This window comes from Terrapene carolina, unplaced genomic scaffold, assembly GCF_002925995.2.
Source record: "Terrapene carolina triunguis isolate 2854851 unplaced genomic scaffold, T_m_triunguis-2.0 Scaffold32862, whole genome shotgun sequence".
Taxonomy (NCBI): Eukaryota; Metazoa; Chordata; order Testudines; family Emydidae; genus Terrapene; species Terrapene triunguis.
In genome coordinates, this window is record NW_020697213.1 from 526,445 (window position 1) to 544,395 (window position 17,951).

The 17,951-nt window shown below is 49.2% G+C and overlaps 1 protein-coding gene across 1 annotated transcript; it reads right to left on the minus strand.

The window, feature by feature from the left end:
- Positions 1-4,868: 4,868 nt before the first annotated feature.
- LOC113409376 (NAD(P)H dehydrogenase [quinone] 1-like) lies at positions 4,869-16,011 on the minus strand. The gene is made up of 6 exons (XM_026663208.2): positions 15,911-16,011; positions 13,227-13,391; positions 13,017-13,147; positions 10,444-10,557; positions 9,499-9,600; positions 4,869-5,586 (listed from the first exon to the last, which is right to left on the minus strand). The coding sequence occupies exons 1-6, from the start codon at positions 15,915-15,917 to the stop codon at positions 5,278-5,280; spliced, it is 828 nt and encodes a 275-aa protein (XP_026518993.1). The 5' UTR covers positions 15,918-16,011; the 3' UTR covers positions 4,869-5,277.
- Between the last annotated feature and the right edge of the window lie 1,940 nt (positions 16,012-17,951).

Below are 17,951 nucleotides of genomic sequence, written 5' to 3' on the forward strand. Positions count from 1 at the left end.
GACACATTCTAATTTGACAATCGATTAATCCCCAGACATTATGATTCTGGCATATTTGATTCAAACCACCTCTGCTAGCTCCCTTGCAGTGCCCAAGACCAATGCCCTGACTTCCCTCTTCTCCCTCAATGCTGAGAACTTACCTGGTCCTGACCTTCCTCCTGCTGTGGGAAACACTCCCTTCCGCGGTTGTGCTCCTCCAGGCTGGGAAATTGTCCCAGAAAATGCACCCCTCATTCAAACCACCGTAAGCATATCAATGCTCTTCCTTCCAGCTGCTGAATTCTCATTCATCCTCCCTTTACAAGTGCTTGGTTCAGATGCCTAACAGCTGTGAAACCCAGCCACAACTCAGATGCTTGTTCTGGTCTCCAAGCCATTAGAGGGACAGATTCTCAGCTGGTGTAAAATGGCATAGCATCATTGAAGTCCCTGCAGCCACACCAATTTACAGTAGCTTAGGGTCTGGTACAGTGCTCACTTCCTGCGTGTGCTCCATCTAGGCAGGAGGTAGTATTCTGAACAGGTTAGTCCCATGTGGTGTTCGCCCCATTTCTGGATGTTATGGGATTGGGATCACGCCCCTGTGTCCTGCTAAAAAGACCATTACCAACCCGAAACTTTTCTGTGCTGATTGCTATTTGATATAAACAGCTTTTGAGGTTTGTCCCCATACAGCTCCCTGTTTTTAATGGGTAAGCTCCAAACAGCTTCAAATTAGAGCCTTCTACCTCTTTTGTTAATCTCTGCATAAGCCCGACATGCTTGTGTCAATAATTCTTTCTGGAGTGGTTTATCTGCCTTTCTGCCATGTTTTTGTTGGAGTGCACAGATCACCACTGAGCTATCTTTTCTGTTGTCCTGCAATGTGAAAGTAGCACCAGATATTCCTTTGTGCATTTCTGTGTATATGGCTTTCGTAGTTGGGATCTTCAGAGCACTGATACCAGATGTTTTCAGTTTATTCTATGAGGGGAGATTTCATTTGCATCTATGTTTTTAGCTATCCTGTGATAACTTGTTGAATATTAAAATAAAAATAAATATTTTGCTTCTATTGGGACATTTGTATACTCGCAACTATATTTCTGTAAACAGCTGCAGTCAAGAATAAAACATTGAAAGTTTTCATTTTGCAGCGTGAACTCCTGTCATGTTCTTTCAAAGGCAGCTTCTCTCGCGCCCCCGGAAACAAGCAGCTACTGTAAGTACTTAATCAATGTGGCTGGCTGGTGATGGTAGCCTTATGGCTTGGAGCTAACCCAGGGGAGACTGAGTCCAGGCTGATATCCTGCTCAGGCACACTTGTAGGAATTGTTAGATAAGCAGATACTCTTTGCAGCCCGCGCAGCTTTCCCCAGGGTTTTAGTGGTTCCGTTTGACCCCATAACTTGTTCTCCCAACTCCGGATTGGCCTTACACAGGCAGAAATCCCCTTGCTGCTCAGGCCACGGCATTTGCATTTCTAGGAACGTGGAAATTGCTATATTCATCTGGTCCACTATCCTCTCTGACAACGTCCAATACCAGATGTTCAAGAGGAAGATGCAAGAAACCTCCATAGTGGACAACTATGGAATAATCTGTCTATAGGGTAATTCTCAGGTAATTCTAAGCTAGTTAGCTAGATGTCCGTTCTGGCAAAATACTGGACAAGGTGATACAGGATTCAATTGATTAGGAATTAAAGGGTAGAAATATAATTTCTGACAGTTGACATGATTTTATGGAAAATATGTCTCGTCAAACAAATCTGATGTAACTCTTTGTGATAACAAGTTTGGTTGATAACAGATGTAAAGTGGTTATACTTCTGTAAGGTGTTCGACTTAATACCACACAACAGTCTGATGAAAAAATGAGCACAATTAAATGGAGTGAGGCGCAGTGTTCAGACGTTAAACTAACACCATATTTGACTTTGTCCAGGAAACTGCAAGAGTGAGAGTCAGAGGATGCATCTGCAGCACGTTGTGAAATTCACAACTAACCTGGGGTTTAACAGGATTGTTCTGGGTGCCCTGGGGGGGAGACCAAGGGACACAGCCCTTTTTCTGTTGGTTGGGCAGGACCGTTTCCCCACGCGTGTGCTGAGTGCTCAGGATGCTGCATGGAGCAGGCAGGTAGTTAGTAAGAAGCTTTAGCCCTCTACAGTGAAGAGGGCTGGAGGGTTTTGTACTAACAAAACCTCCTTGAAACAACCAACCCCTGCATCATAAGTGCTCCAGTCTGCAACCATCTGACCGTTCACTCCTCACTGGGACCAGTTAGTGCTGCATCAAATGCTTGAGGTTCACCACAATTAAGCAGATTTATTCAGAATTAATATGAACCTAGTGAGGACTCAGGCAGAGATCTGAAGGGGCCAGTGCTAGCTTCAGATCATCTTTGCTGTCAGGTGGCTCTCTCCTCCCCCCCATTTTGATCAACGGCTGGGTATTCCCTGAGATGTGCCTCTCCCGCCCCATCCTGTACAACTGCAAGTTTGATGGGTAAAGGGCCTCTTTCAAGTTCAGTCAACTCCCATCTCTGGCCCTATCCAACTCAGTCTCTGAGTGGAGAAGGAAAGGTTCCTTTGGGTCCACTGGAATTAGAATGTTGAATGCAAAAGAAAATATCCCACCAAGGTCACATGTGGCTACCGGGGCCGGGAAGAGCTTGCCAGGCCCCCCTCTGAGCTGAAGTGCAGAAAGAGAGGACTTGCTTTGTGTCAGCCGCACTGCGAGTTTGGTCCGACTTTTTCTCTAGCTGGTGGGCTGAGCCCTGGGGTCTGTTCTCCCTCCCTGCTACTCCACACCCACCAGCAGCTTGTCTCCTATCATTGCTCACTTGCTGAGTGAGCTGATTCTCGGGTGTACAGTCAAAGCTCTGCCAATGCTGGGGGAGGAGTGTTTCACGCAGCTATTCCTGTTAGAGCCGAAAAACCCACCAGTGTTTTCCTGGGGATGTTACGCTGAGGACCCCAATCGCCCTCACCTGCGGGTTTCTCCTAAGTTGAATGGCTGCCTCCAGTGACTCACTACAGGGGTGGCTGTGGTACTGCTCCCTTCTCTTCTAGCTATGCTGCAGCTCTGCCCAACCAACCACTGGCATGTGCCAGCTACTGGCTCCGCACTAAACCTCTCCTAGCCGCCCAGCTGTGCTGCTCTTCAGAGCCAGAGGTGGCAGCAGCAGTGGCTGCTCCCTTACTTCAACAGCTCCCAAAAGGACGTGCCCAGCACACAGGTGCCTGCTGGAATGCCGCCCAGGCCGTTCTGCACATGGAGCGTGCCTTGCTGACAGCACACCCAGGACCTGCACGCCGTGTGTGTCGCCTCCCTGTGCCACACATCCAAATCCAGTGAGGGAACCCTCCAGGGACACGGCAAATAGACTCTAGATTGCAGTCCAGGGCCTTAGGACTACAGGCCAAGTGATTGCAGGCTCGTCTCCGAAGGCAGGCTCTTGCGGTGTGGCTATGGCACGCTGGCTCCTGGATGGGAGTGTTTGAGGGTCCAGGAGTCAGGGAGGCCCATCCTCGTATAGCAGAGCTGCACAGTGCGCGCTCTACGGCACGTCGGAACAGTCCAGTCTGTAGGAGTGACCCGAGGATAATTCCAAACCTTGCGCTGGCCCGGAGGGAAGCTGGATCCCTTTGGCTAAGAATCAGAACCCCCCAGGCCCTGGAAATATGCTCCTCTAATGTAAAGGGAGTGACCCTTCTCCCACTAGCAAATGGGGGCAAGGGGGACACTCCACTTCTTTTCTCAGTCCAAAGAGCGGGCTTGGAGTGGCTCACCCACTACCTCATCACATCATGATTAAAGGGGGAAATCCCCTCATCAGTCATCCATGAAACTTAATTGTGCCCAGAGCTTTGCAAGCGGAATACCTGCATATTACCATAGCCCAGGGCTCTGATAATCAGGTTTGCACTGGTACATGTGCACTTACAGGACTGCACCCTCCTGCTGGCCTGGCCACTGCCCAAAGGGCTCTATGAAATAGCTTTTGGCACTGGCCTCATACCCTACCAAAGTTGAGGTCTTCCCCAGGAAGAGACGGGCAGCAGTGCTAGCCCTCTTCCTGAGGTTTAGCCTAGTGGTTAAACAAAGGCCAAAAGTTTACCTCCCAGCAGCCAGATCACCTTCAGAGCTGTGTGACATCTTCAAAATGTAATGAAAACAAGGGGAGCTAGAGAGGGGGCAAAAATTGTGTTATTCAAAAGTGACCTCATGGAGATTCTTGCTCCCATTGTCCTCCTGGTATTGACTGACGTAGCCCCTTGAGCCACCTTGTAGGCTCTGTCAGTGATGCTTTTCCTGCAGCAGGGGCTACAATTAACAGCCAATGTAGAAAGAACAGTAGGGATGGCTGTGGTTTTGCTCTTTGGAATAGAGGACCCAAGACAAATCAGAAAGGTCTCTAAACCTCATGAAAACCTTCCTCGCAAGTAGAAGGATCATAAATTTAGACAGCAGAGCAGGGACTTCCCTCCAAAACAAACAAGGGGTGTTTCTAAAAGAGTGGGGGAGAGTGAGCCACTGAGGGAGGGGGAAATGTTGTGAGTAGGAGATGGGGCCTTGGGGGAAGGGCCTCAGGGAAGCGGGGGCTAGGGTGTTCTGTTTTGTGCAATTAGAAAGTTGGCGACCCTAGACACTAGAGGGGAAGGCTCTGAGTTACTACAGAGAATTCTTCCCCAGGTGTCTGGCTGGTGGGTCTCACGCCCAGGCTCAGGTCTAACTGATCACCAGTTGGGAAGGAATTTCCCCCCCAGCTCAGATTGGCAGAGGCCGGGGGGCAGGGGGGGAGAATGCAATAACTCAGTGCAGGGGTTGTGCAGGCCTGAAGGTCACCCACTGAACACAAGGGCACAGGTATATAAAATAAGCAGTTACAATAGGAAACATCTTTATTTAGAATCCTTGTGTTGTACATGAACAGAGCTTAGACTGTACGATACCAAGACCACCACGGTGGTGAACAGCAAGCACCACGTAATAATAGGGAGGCAAGATTCCCATCTCATCCCACTCGGATGCTATTGGAACCCAGTAGGTTAATTATTGGTACGTGACTGGAGGAGGTATGGCTCTGACTCCTCCCTGAGTCAGTGGGAGGTAGGAGTAGCCAGCAAGAGGCACCAGCGCCCCGTGAGGAAGAGGTGGGAAGAGAAGAAATGCTCTCCTCACCCTACGAAAGAGCAGAAAGGCATTTGAAAGTAGGGTAAAGCCAAGAGACCTGTCACCATGGCAGAGCCACACTGTGAGAGACCAGATAGGAGCCCACCGGAGGAAGCTATTTCTTCTGGGCTTTGACCTGGCTGTCAGGTGGGATGGCCTTCCCCAGGTGCTGCCCCACACTCAGCCCATATTGCTGAGCTTTCTGGCGGTCCTGCACCTCCTGTTTCAGCACAAAGCCCCCCACATAGCTCAAATCGAAGTTGCTGTCTGGAACAAAACTGATGGGTTTCTCTTCCCAGATAGCTGCCAGTCGCTTCTTCCAGTCCTCCAGGATCTGCAAACGGGCATCCTCAGGAGCGTGACTAATGCTGTAGGCAATTTGGGGCTCCAAGACTTGGAAGCCACAGAAATGGAGCACGCCATTCTAGAGTGAGAAAACACAGGAAAGCTCTAAGATTGCCAAGGCTCTTATTTGGGTAGAAGGGGACATGCCGCCTTCAGTTCAAGGCTATTTCAACTACGGGTAACAGCACACACTGGTACCCTCAAGGCTTCTGGTTTGCTATGAAAATCTAATTCCTCAAGTCATGTCTTGTTCTATGGGTTTAGCCGTACAGCAGGAGGGGTGACTTGCATCCCCTTGCGCTGCAGGAATTTTGGTCTGGAGTTTTATAGATTCCAAGACCAGAAGGGACAATTGTGATCATCCAGTCTGACCTCTGCTGTAGCACAGGCCACAAAACTTCCCAAAGCTACTTCCCAGTACATAGCTTCTAGAAAGAGATCCAATCTTCATTTTAAAATTGCCCGTGATAGAGAATGCACCAAAACCCTTGGTTGGTCCCATGGTTAAGTACTGTTTCCCCTCTGATTTTGTCAAGCTTCCAGCCACAGGATCTTGTTCTACTTTTGTCTGCTAGATTGTGCTGCCCATTATTAAATATCTGTTCCCCCTGGAGGTACTTCAACCGCACTCATCAAGTCACCCCTTACCCGTCTCTTTGTTACACTCCTTGAGCCTATCACCATAATGCAGGTTTTCCAATCACGTAATCAGTCTCATGGCTCTTCTCTCAAATTTACAACATCCTTCTGGACTTGTGGGCACCAGCACTGGACACAGGATTCCAGCAGTGGTCGCACCAGTGCCCAATACAGAGGTAAAGTGACCTCTCTGCTCCTACGTGAGATTCCCCCTGTTCATGTATCCCAGTCAGTGTTTCACTGAAAGCTCACGTTCAGCTGAGTATCCCCAAAACTCTTCCCAGGCTCCAGCCCATAAGTAAGGCTGACAGTCTTTGGACCTAGCTGTACCCCTTTATTTTACCCATACTAAAATTCAGTGTTTGCTTGGGCCCAGTTTATCTAGTGATCCAGATCGCTCTGTAGTAGCCACCCGTCCTCTTCATAATTCACCAATCCCTCAATTTATGTCAGCTGCAAACTTTATCAGTGAGAATTTTATGTTCTCTTCCAGATCACTGATAAATAACAAGGTCAGGAACCAGTCCCTGCGGCAGCCCGCTAGAGACGCACATTATGGCGGTTCCCCGTTTAGAATTACATTTGAGACCTATCAGTTAGCCAGCCTTTAATCCATCTTGTCTGTGCCATGTTAGTTTAATATCATTCTAGTTGTTTTAATCAAGATAAAATGTGATAGTCAAATGCCTTACAGAAGTCTACCTCTATACACATGAACACTACTACCTTTACCGACCATACTTGTAATCTCATTTAAAAAAAATCAAGTTAGTTTGACAGCAGCTATTTGCTATAAACCCAGGTTGATGTGCATTAATTACATTATTACACTCCATTATCTTGGATGTCAGGCTGACATGCCTATCATTACCCAGGTCATCCCATCTACCCTTTTTAAATATTGGCATAATATTAACTTTCCTCCAGTCTTCTGGAACTTCCCCCAGGCTCCAAAACTTACTGAAAACCAACATCAATGGGCCAGGGAGCTCCTCAGCCAGCAGGTTTCAAACTCTTCGACGCGATTTCTCTGGACCTGCTGATTTTAAACTGACTAATTTTAGTAGCTGCTACTTAACAGTTGCTTGAGAATGGAAACAGTGTTGCCATATGAGTCTCCTGTTTCCCTCCCTTCCACACACACAGAAAATATAGAATAGATATTTTCTGCCTTGTCTGTGTTATTGATATTTCTCTACCCTTTCCATCTAGTAATGGATCAATACCATTGTCAGGATTCTTTTGTTCCTAATATATTTTAAAAACTCCTTATTGTTCTTTACTGTAACTGGCCATAGATTTTTCCTTGTGTCCCTTGGCTTCCCTTATCAATTTTCTATAAGGCCTAACTTCTGATTTATAGTAGTTACTATCAATTAACCCTTTCTTTCTTTTGTTATAGAATACATTCACCTGCCTTTACTTACCCTCTAAAACCAAATTGTTTTTTTAACCAATATAGCCTCCATCCTCAACTGTGGCTTTTTAGGCATCTAATAGTGTTCTTAAACAATTCCCAATTATTCACTTTTTTCCTGATTAAATTCTACCTCCCAGCTGATTTGGCTCAATTGTTTTCAGCTTGGTGCTTTAAAAAGGTCAGTTTCACAAGATGAGGGCAAATAAAGAGTTCCCCCATGTTAGATGTAACGCTTTCTGAGTGAGGAGGTCATCCATAATTAAAAATGGTTTTCCCCTACACGTTACAGACAGGTGCATAAGGAGACAGTCATCGTGTTGTGATTGGGTAGTCTGTTCGACACCAGCGGATACCAGCTTTTGTGCCTTATCTGTTAGGACATTGCTCCATAAGTATTAAAGATCATCATCTGCCACGTTTTCAGTGACTCAGAAACAGGTTATGCCATTTCCCGACAGAGCGTCATCGTCAGTACAAACTATCACCAATGGATCCTGGCCCGCTGACTTCAAAAGCCTATCCAGTCTTCGAGAGAAGTCTCATGTCCTGGCTCTGGGAAGGCAGCACACGCTCCTGCTGCCACTTGTCCCTTGCAGAATTTTCTTCTAGACTAGTATTGAAACAAGGATTGCCATCTGCCTTGGGTGGCTGGAGAACTGTGGGCAAGCTTGATTTTCTTGTGGGTTGTGCTGAGCTGCCAGTCACACATGTCCCCACACATCTCTGTTCCCCTGGACCAGCTGGCTCTTGAGAATTATCTTCCACAATTTCCACATTGAAGATCCAGTATCAACTGGAAACTTCCATCTGTGTAAAATTCCTCCTGGTCCTCTCTGGTGGCCACAGTCTGCCCATCCTCATTGGGCTCTAGCTGAGGTGACTGCCTGCCCCGGCAGTTATGAGCTGCTAAGCCTCCTCTGACTCTGCGTCTGACTCCTGGACTTGCCCAGGATTTGGATTTTTTGGGGTAGCCTGGTTTGCTTGGTATACCATGAACTTGACACTTGTACCCAGTACGTTTAAGCCAAATTAAAGCCCATTAATCACTTTAGTAGTAGAACTTGGCATTGCTGAGATGGCCAGCAAGAGCCTGCTCAGGGGCACAGGAGCGGTGTCAAACGTGGGACAGCGGACCTTGTAAACGGGGTACGTTAAAGCAGCATGCTCTGAGATGTGAGCTCCTTGCCCTCAGCTTCCAGGTGGGAACCACAAGAATCCCCTTCCTCCTTCCCCCACCCCCCACGTTGTGGCCACCATCCCCCTCTCTTCAGATCCATCAACACCATTCAGTCAAAGCAGAATTTCCTTGCTCTGGGACGTGTGGATCACCTGTGATCTAAGAGTGGTTAAGACGTCACTTGAGCATTCATGTCAGAGACAGAAGTGACAAGCCATCTCGTAGCAATAGACAGCCAGAGGGAGTTCTATATACCAAGCCAGTGCCTGAATTCCACCTAACATCTCCCCAGTGTGCACAGAGTCCTGTTTTCCACTCTCCTTTACAACCTGTTAGGATCCTTTGCCCTTTTCCAGAGAGAGGGCAAGGATCTCCCAACTGGAGTCTTTACTGAATGTCAGAGGCCGATTTCAAGCCAAGATACCCAACTCCCTCCTGTTCCCATGAACTCCACTGCATGCTCCAAGACCTCGGTACGAAAAGGGCCACAGAACTTAGAAGAGGGAAAGTTCCATCAAGTACATTCCCAGGGTCAGAGCAGGACTGTTCCCTGCAGTACAGTACCTAGTGCTTTTAGTCTAGTTGTAGAGTCCCCAAGCAACACAACTTCTACTCCCTCCCCCGCACATCTCCCAATAAAGCCTGGACTTTAACTTCATCCCATGTTCCCCTTTGTGGAAAACACGACCTCCTTAGAAAGTGCCACGAATGTTCTACTTTGACACAAGTTTCTTTCATAGTTGTAAACCCGATACCTGCAGTGGCCAGAGGAGGATGTTGATGTCTCCGTTGGTGCCCGTGGGGGTGTACATGGGGCCAGTCCCGCCCGTGGTGAAGGAGAGCACGGCCTTCTTTTTCTGTGGAAGAAAAACTGCAATCACACCCGGAGCAGCCGTTGTAAGGCAGCAGGATCCAGGAGCAGAGCTAAGCCAGTGTGAGTGGGGGCGGCTGCGCTGTGTGAACGGGAAATGCCAAGTGGCCACCGCTGTATCAAACGCTGCTCGCCTGCACTTTGATTGCTGCTGAGAAGCCGGGCTGGGAGGAGCAGCGGCAATGTCCCTGGGGGGGACAGGCTCTGAGTGCAGACACATGCTGGTCTAGAGGACCAAGAGCCAGGCTGGGTGTCAGGAATTCCAGGGAGCTCTAGTTTGGATACTCAGCTACCTGAAAGGGCGGAGGATGGGCACGAGCCCCGTAGTGTGAGGGTTACATTTATTAACGAGATTCCATTGCATATTTTCAAAGCACTGCCCCTTGCGACTCTCCCCAAGGTAGAATTTGGCCAGCATGCCAGCAGCATCACAGCAATTCAGGCTCTGCTGAGCCTAGAACCGGGAGGGAGGGGAAGGGTAGAGCAGCTGGCTCACCAGTCAATAGGGGCAGAAAAGTGTCCCCCACACGGGGAATTCTGGATTTTATCTCAGCTGCAGTTAGATTCTGCTTCATTACAGAACCAACCCCCACAGATGCCCTGTAATTCTTCCCTGATAGGCTCCCTCCTAGATCTTGCTGAATTAGAAGCACCTACTGACATCTGCATCTGTCTCTGTTGGAAGAGAGAGCATCAGTTCAGAGCACATACGTTCTGCCAGGTCATCTGGGACCTGTCTGCTCCACACTGGAAGTGAGCTGGGGTTCAACCAAGGGACAGACTCCTCGATGTTAGAACACGGTGTAAGTACCAATCCACACCCGCCTACCTGAAAGGGCCCACTGCCATACATCTTGCTACGGGAGTAGGCAAATCCTTGTGTCAAAACACGTTCAAACCAGCCCTTCAGGATGGCAGGCACGCTGAACCAGTAGATGGGGAACTGTAGTAAGGCACAAAGAGAGAAAAAAATCGGATTGCAGCTCTCCATTTCCCAAGATAGCACATTGCAACACGACTACAGCATCAGAACGGCCAGACTGGATCAAACCATTGGTCCATCTAGCCTAGTGTCCTGTCTTCCGACAGTGGCTGGTGACATGCCTCAGAGAGAATGAGCGGAACAGGGCAGTTATCGAGTGATTCATCCGCTGTCTTCCAGTCCCAGCTTCAGGCAGTCACAGGCTTAGGGACACCCAGAGCATGGGGTTGTGTCCCCGACTATCTTGCTAATAGCCACTGATGGCCCTTTCCTCACTGAACTGATCAAATTCTTTTTTTAAACCCTGTTATAGTCTTGGCCTTCACGACATCCCCTGACAGAATTCAACAGATTGGCTGTGTGTTATGTGAAGTCCTTTTGTTTTTTTAAACCTGCTGCCTATTAATTTCATTGGGTGACCCCTGGTTCTTGTGTTATGTGAAGGAGTAACTAACTTTTTCTCCACACCAGTCAGGATTTTAATAGACCTCTGTCATACCCCCTTTAGTCATCTCTTTTCCAAGCTGAACAGCCCCAGGCTTTTTCATCTCCTCATATGGAAGCTGTTCCATACCCCTAACCATATTTGTTGTCCTTCTCGGTTCTATTTTTTTCCGGATGGGGCAATCAGAACTGCACACAGCATTCAGGTGTGGGCGTACTCGGGATTTATATACTGGCATGATGATAACTTTTGTCTCATCTATCCCTTTCCCAACGGCTCCGAACATTCTATTAGTTCTCTGATTGCCGCTGCGCACTGAGCAGACGTTTTCAGAGAACTACCCCCAGTGACTCCAAGATCTCGGTCTTGAGTGGTAACAGCCAATTTAGACCCCATCAATGTGTATGTGTAGTTGGGATTATGTTTTCCAATGTGCATTAACTTTGCATTTATCGACACTGAATTTCATCTGCCATTTTGTTGTCCAGTCACCCAGTTTAGTGAGATCCTTTGTAACTCTTCATGGTTTGCTTTGGACTGATCTATCTAGAGTAATTTTCTATTGTCTGTAAACTTTGCATCCTCACTATTTACCCCTTTTTCTGGACCATTTCTAAATATGCTGAAGAGCAATGGTTTCAGTACAGATCCCTAGGGGGTGTGGGGGGAGACCACGCTATTTACCTCTCTCCACTGTGAAAACTAGCATCCTCCTTTTTGTATAGTTTCCCTTTTTGAAATTAAATGCTACTGTGGTGGGTTTCTTTGGTATTTTCCCTCCTACCAGGATGTTAAATTTAATTACATGATGGTCACTATTACTGAGCAGTTCAGCTATATTGACCTCTTGGACCAGATCCTGTGTTCCACTTAGGACTAAATCAGGAATTGCTTCTCCCTTTATGAGGTTCCAGGACTGGTTGCTCCCAAGAAACAGTCAATAATGGTGCCTAGATATTTTCCTCTCTGCATCCTGTCCTGAGGTGACATGTTCCCAGTCAATATGGGGACAGTTTAAATCCTCCATTATTATTGGGTCTTCTGTTTTGTAGCCTCTCTAATCTCTCTGAGTATTTCACAGTCACTGTCACCATCCTGGTCAGTAGTATATTCCTAAGGCTATAGTCTTATTCCAGCATGGAATTTCTGTCCTGATTCTCTGGGACTGGTTGATTCATTTAAGATTTTTAGTGTATCTGACTCTATGCTTTCTTTCACTTACAGTGCCACTAGTGTGGCCTACTTTGATATTCCTATATATTTTGTACCCTGGTATTACCAGGTCCCATTGATTAGCATTGTTCCACCAAGTTTCTGTGATGCCTATTATATCCATATCCTCATTTAATACCAGGCACTCTAGCTCATTCATCTTGGTATTTAGAGTTCTTATATTTGTATACAAGCACTTAGAAAATTGGTCAATATGTATTTATCTGCCTCCATGTGATGTAATTGAATGGGACTCTTTAGTTTGACTGTTTCTCTTCAGTTCCTATCTGTGCTTCAACAGGCCAGCAACCCTGAGCCTCCCTCACCCCCTGTGCACACAGGTTGGACCTGACCCCAGCTTCCCAAACTAGCACTGTGCAAGGGGGTTCTGGCACAGGAACCCAGGGATACAGCCCTGCATGACAATGGAGTCCACCTTGATGTAGAGAAATGGCTTTGGGCCTCAAACCGCCAAGCCCACCCCATAGCTAGTCACTTCTCCAGCAGGCTGAGCCTGTCCATCTCCACTGAAGCCTTGCCCTGGGGAGCCGCACAAGCCAGCGTTCAGTTCTATTACCCACACCACAGGCGGATACACATATACGTGCTGGCCAGCTTCACCCTCCGGGGCAGGAGGGATGGAGCCTTCCCTTTACAGGGACGCGATCGCCTCTCCCATTTTCCAGAATAGTGTCCGGTAACGATTAATGCTTCTCTTCCAACCCAGGACTTTCCCCTTTCCTCTGGCAGGGCGAGATGGTACCTGGAATATCAGAAGGTCTGCAGCTTCGAGCTTCTTCTGTTCTGCTACGATGTCGCTGCTCAGCCGACCTTCCGCCCACGCTGAGGCTGTCTCAGGGCTATACTTGAAGGTGTTGGGGTCTTTTGGCTTACCTGAGATAGGAGACAAAAGTCAGTGCTAGAGAACAGATGGGAAATGCTGAACTTTAAGGGGAGCAGAGGTGTTCAGTACCAGTGATGTCAGCCCGTGATGGCACAGGGTTAAACTTCATCTTGTATAGGTCAGAAACGGTGACACTCCAGCCTCCCTTCTGCAGCGCGTCCACAGCAGCATCTTTCATGGCATGACTGAAGGAGGTCTTCTCCTCATGTGCCAACACAATCAGGGCCTTTCTTCCTGCAAAACACATCGGCAAGCTAGAGCCCCTTCCTCCTTTGTGGGAGAAAGGGACACCCAAGAGACCAATTATAAAACTGAGCAGCTTTTCTATGACTTGCCTTTGGGATGACCAAGAACTGACTCTTTAGAACGGAGGGGTGACTATTCTGTGCGCTTTCAGGTCATAAACCCATAGGTGAGACTCAAAGCATTGCAAAGTGTTGTGTGATTAGCATGTGAGACTGCCCCTACTGTTCCTAAAGAACCGTGCACAGATCCTAGCTGGTGCAACAGTCCGTTTAAGCAATTGGCAGGGGTGGAGGCTACGTACATGCCTCCCTCCATGCACCCCCCCAGAGACATGCTCCTACTACAGTGCAGTACTCCAGACGCAGCAACAAATCTGAATAGAGGCAGGAGGGTTTTGGGGGCAAAGGGAGGACAAGGTATATCCCATAAAACCTTGTCTAGCAAAACTTCATACATCAGTCCAACTTGTCACCACCTCTCCTGGTCAGCCAGGGGTCAAGCTGTCATGGACAATGGTCCTCAGAGGGCAGGACAGTGATACCAGACCCTTGGCCCAAACCTCCTTTTACAGCCTGTAAATATGAAATTTATTTGCATTACTGTGGCCTCTAGGAGCCCAACGTGCTAGGTACTGCACTACCAGAGCAAAAAACGATGGTCCTTGTGCCAAAGAGCTTGCAACCCAAGTACAAGCCAAGAGAGACAGGCAGGGGCGTATGGGAATCAATGAGATAACGTTGGTTGGCACAACAGGCGATGGCCCCGGCGCACCAGCAGCCCAGTTTTCCATATGCACCATAGAAAAGGTGAGTTTTGGAGGAGGATACTGAGTTGTGTGGATGTTCATGGGAAGCACCTCGCGCGAACGGGTCAGCCTGTGAGAGAGCCTGTAGGTGCCAGTTTGAAAATGTAACTGGGCATTGGAGGCTGGCACCACGGGCTGATTTCAATACTGACTGGGAGGTGACAAGTAACCTGATAAAGAGAAACCAGTGCAGGGATACAAAAAGAGATGGGTCAGTAATCCAGATGAGAGCCCGGACAAGAGTTTTAGCTGTGTGGATGGATAGGAAAGGAGATCTTGGATGTTACACACAAAGAATCGGGAAGATGTACTCAGCCCGAGTCAGGGGCTATAACTTGGCCTTGGCAGCAGGGCTGACTTCTGTGTATTTGGGAGACAAGTGCGAAGGTGCTGCCCAACTGTGGGGAATTGCTCAACTGCTTCTACGTTATAGTTTTGAACTTGGCCTCCACCAAAACTCATTCTTCTGTCCACCAAGCCCAGCCTCTGGTCTCTAGACCCCATCCACAGCTCCTTCAGCCCTGCTCCGCTCAGATTGGTTTGACATGGATTCCAGAGCATGGAGGGAGGGTCCTGGATTAGTGAGATACTGGCCTTGTGATCGATTTATGAATGTAGACTATAGCTGTCTGTAATGGGCTGAGAGAAACCACAACTGTTTCACTATGGCTCTGCACCCAGGGCTCAGGATACTGTCACAGCCAGGCCCATGGAGAACATAAGAACGGCCAGACTGGGTCAGCCCAAAGGTCCATCTAGCCCAGTGTCCTGTCTGCCAACAGTGGCCAGTGCCAGGTGCCCCAGAGGGAATGAACAGAACAGGGAATCATCAAGTGATCCATCCCCTGTCGCACATTTCCAGCTTCTGGCACACAGAGGTTGGGGACACCATTCCTGCCCATCCTGGCTAATAGCCAGTGATGGACCGATCCTCCATGGATTTATCTAGTTATTTTTTTTAACCCTGTTATAGTCTTGGCCTTCACCACATCCTCTGGCAAGGAGTTCCACAGGTTGACTGTGCATTGTGTGAAGAAATGCTTCCTTTTGTTTGTTTTAAGCCTACTGCCTATTCATTGCATTGGGTGACCCCTAGTCCTTGTGTTAAGAGAAGGAGTAAAGAAGAGTTCGGTAGTATTGTATTATGCGGATAGCCCAGCCTGGATGAACAGCGCACCTGTCTCTCCCACAAGCAGTAACTGTCTCTCCTTTATTTCACAGTCACCACCTCCCTTTAAAAACAAAAAAAGAAAGAAAAACGACCCTAACAAGGCGCCTTTGCCATCCCGAGCAGACCTGGCCCCAGCCCCGCGGGGAAAGGCTGAGACGCGAACCCCGCAGTTCTGGGGGGGGGCTCCCCGCTGTACCCGGCTGGGGGCCAGCTCCCCCCCCCCCCCCCGCCCCCGGCGGGGGGGGGAATCGCGGACCCCCGGGGCGGGGCAGCGCCGCGCCAGGGGCCCGCCCCGCCCGGGGGTCGCGGTGTCCGGGGCCAGCGCCCCGCGGGCCGGAGCCGGGCGGGGAGCGGGGACGGGACCTGACCCGGGCGCCCCGGGCTCGGCAGACACGCGGCTCCGAAGAGCCGGCGCAGCCGTTTACACGGGGAGCGGCCCGGACCGACCCGCCGGTCCCAGTGCAGCGGCCGGGGGAAGGGACCGGGCCGGGGAAGGGCACCGGACCGGACCGGACGCGGCTCCCCGCTCACCTGCCATGGCAGCGACGATCCGGAGTCAAGGCCGCAGCACGAATAGGTGGGGCGGCCCCTCGGCAGCGCTTATACCGGCCCGGCCCCTCCTCCCCCAGCCCGCGGGCGGCCAATGCGGGAGTCGGGGCGGGGCGCCCGGGGCAGGAGGGGCCTTGGCGGGCGAACATCACCTCCTGCCGGGCCCCACCCCCCCCCCCCCCCCGGGCTTCCCCCCCCCCGGCCGAGTCCCCCCCATCTCCCCCCCCACAGGGACAGCCCCTCCTGGCTCCCCTTCCCTGGGGCATGCCCAGATGATGCCCCTCCGTCTCCCCGGCACAATCCCCCAGGCCAAGCCAATGGTTAGTGATGGGGGGGGTCTTGGAGTACCACAGCCCTGTATCCTTCTGCCTGTGACCCCTCGCCTCCAGAGCCAGGGGTGGTCCCGAATGCCCAGGCAGTGGCACCTGGGAGCATCTTGGCCACAGTAATGTGGGGTCACAGGGGTCAGGAGTCAGGTCCCCAGAGCGAGGAAGTTGGCTGAACAATAAACACTGGTTCTGTTTATTCGCCTTCTGGGTGTAGAGCCTGACATAGGGTTGCCGACCCTCCAGGATTGGCCCAGAGTCTCCAGGAATTAAACATGAATCTTTCATTAAAGATATCACCTGGTGAAATCTCCAGGAATACATCCAACCAAAATTGGTAACCCTAGCCGGACAGTCACGCTCAGCTCAGGTTTTCTAGCTTCTCCTCTGCAACCATGAGGGCTAGAAACGTGCTACTTTTAAAAAATGAAAGCTGAGATTGTCTCCTGGTCACAGGATTCCAGGGGCTGAAGATTTAAGTAAATCACCAAAATCATAAGAGTTACCAAGCTTGCCTGCAAAGGGCTACGAGTAGGCTTGGCACGTCATAGCCCCGGTCTCCCAGAGTGTGCTGAGTCACTGTGACCAAAGGTTTCCAGATATCAACTCTGATGTTAGGGGTGTGGTTTGTACAAACAGAGCTGTGATCTTGAGGCTGTGCGTGGGATTTGCAGAGGTCTTGAGGGAGTGGAAACTGGAATAAGCACAGAGAAGGGCTACCAGGGGAATGGAGAACTGATCTTACCAGAAACAACTGAAACAGCTTTGCTTGTTTAGACTTGTGGTTTTCAACCTTTTTTCATTTGTGGATCCCAGAAAAATTTTGAATTAAGGTGCGGCCCCCTTTGGAAATCTTAGATCACAGGTTGAAAACCACTGGTTTAGACTTTCAAAAAGAAGGCAGAGAGGGGATATGATTCCTCTCTACATCAGGGATAAAAAACACCACGGAGGGAAGATCTATTCACACTGAAAGGGTATGTCTACACTACAGGATTAATCCGAATTTAGATAATTCGAATTTGGGAAACAGGTTGTATAAATTCGATTGTGCGCGGCCACACTAAGCACATTAATTCGGTTTTTAACCACATTAATTCGGTGGTGTGCGGCCACACTACCCCATTACTTTAACCACAGTAATTCGGTGGTGTGCGGCCACACTAACCCTAATTCGAATTAACAAAATCGATTTAGGCACTACTCCGCTCGTCGAGGTGGAGTACAGAAATCGATTTTAAGTGCCCTTTAATTCGAATTAACTGGCTCTGTAGTGTGGACGGGTGAAGGGTTAATTCGGATTAACGCAGCTAAATCCGAATTAAAGTCGTAGTGTAGACCAGGCCAAAGACAGTGTTGGCATGAGAACAAATGGGGATAAACTGCCCATGAATACATTTAGGCTGGAAATTAGAAGATGATTTCTAACCATTGAAGGAGTGAGATTCTGAACAGCCTTCCCATAGGAGCCGGGGGAAAGAACCTAACTTGTTTTAAGATAGAGCTTGATAAGTTTATGGACAGAATCGTATCATAGGATTTCCTCTAGCTTTGTGTCCCTGAGTGGGAGCTCTTTCAGGCTGTGATACCATTAGCCCTTCTAACCTGAGCACTTAGCCAGGTTTTGGGATCTAGTGGATTGTTTCTGTTAGGAGAAGTTGATGAGCGAGTCGGGTATTTCTCTGATGCAATCCTGT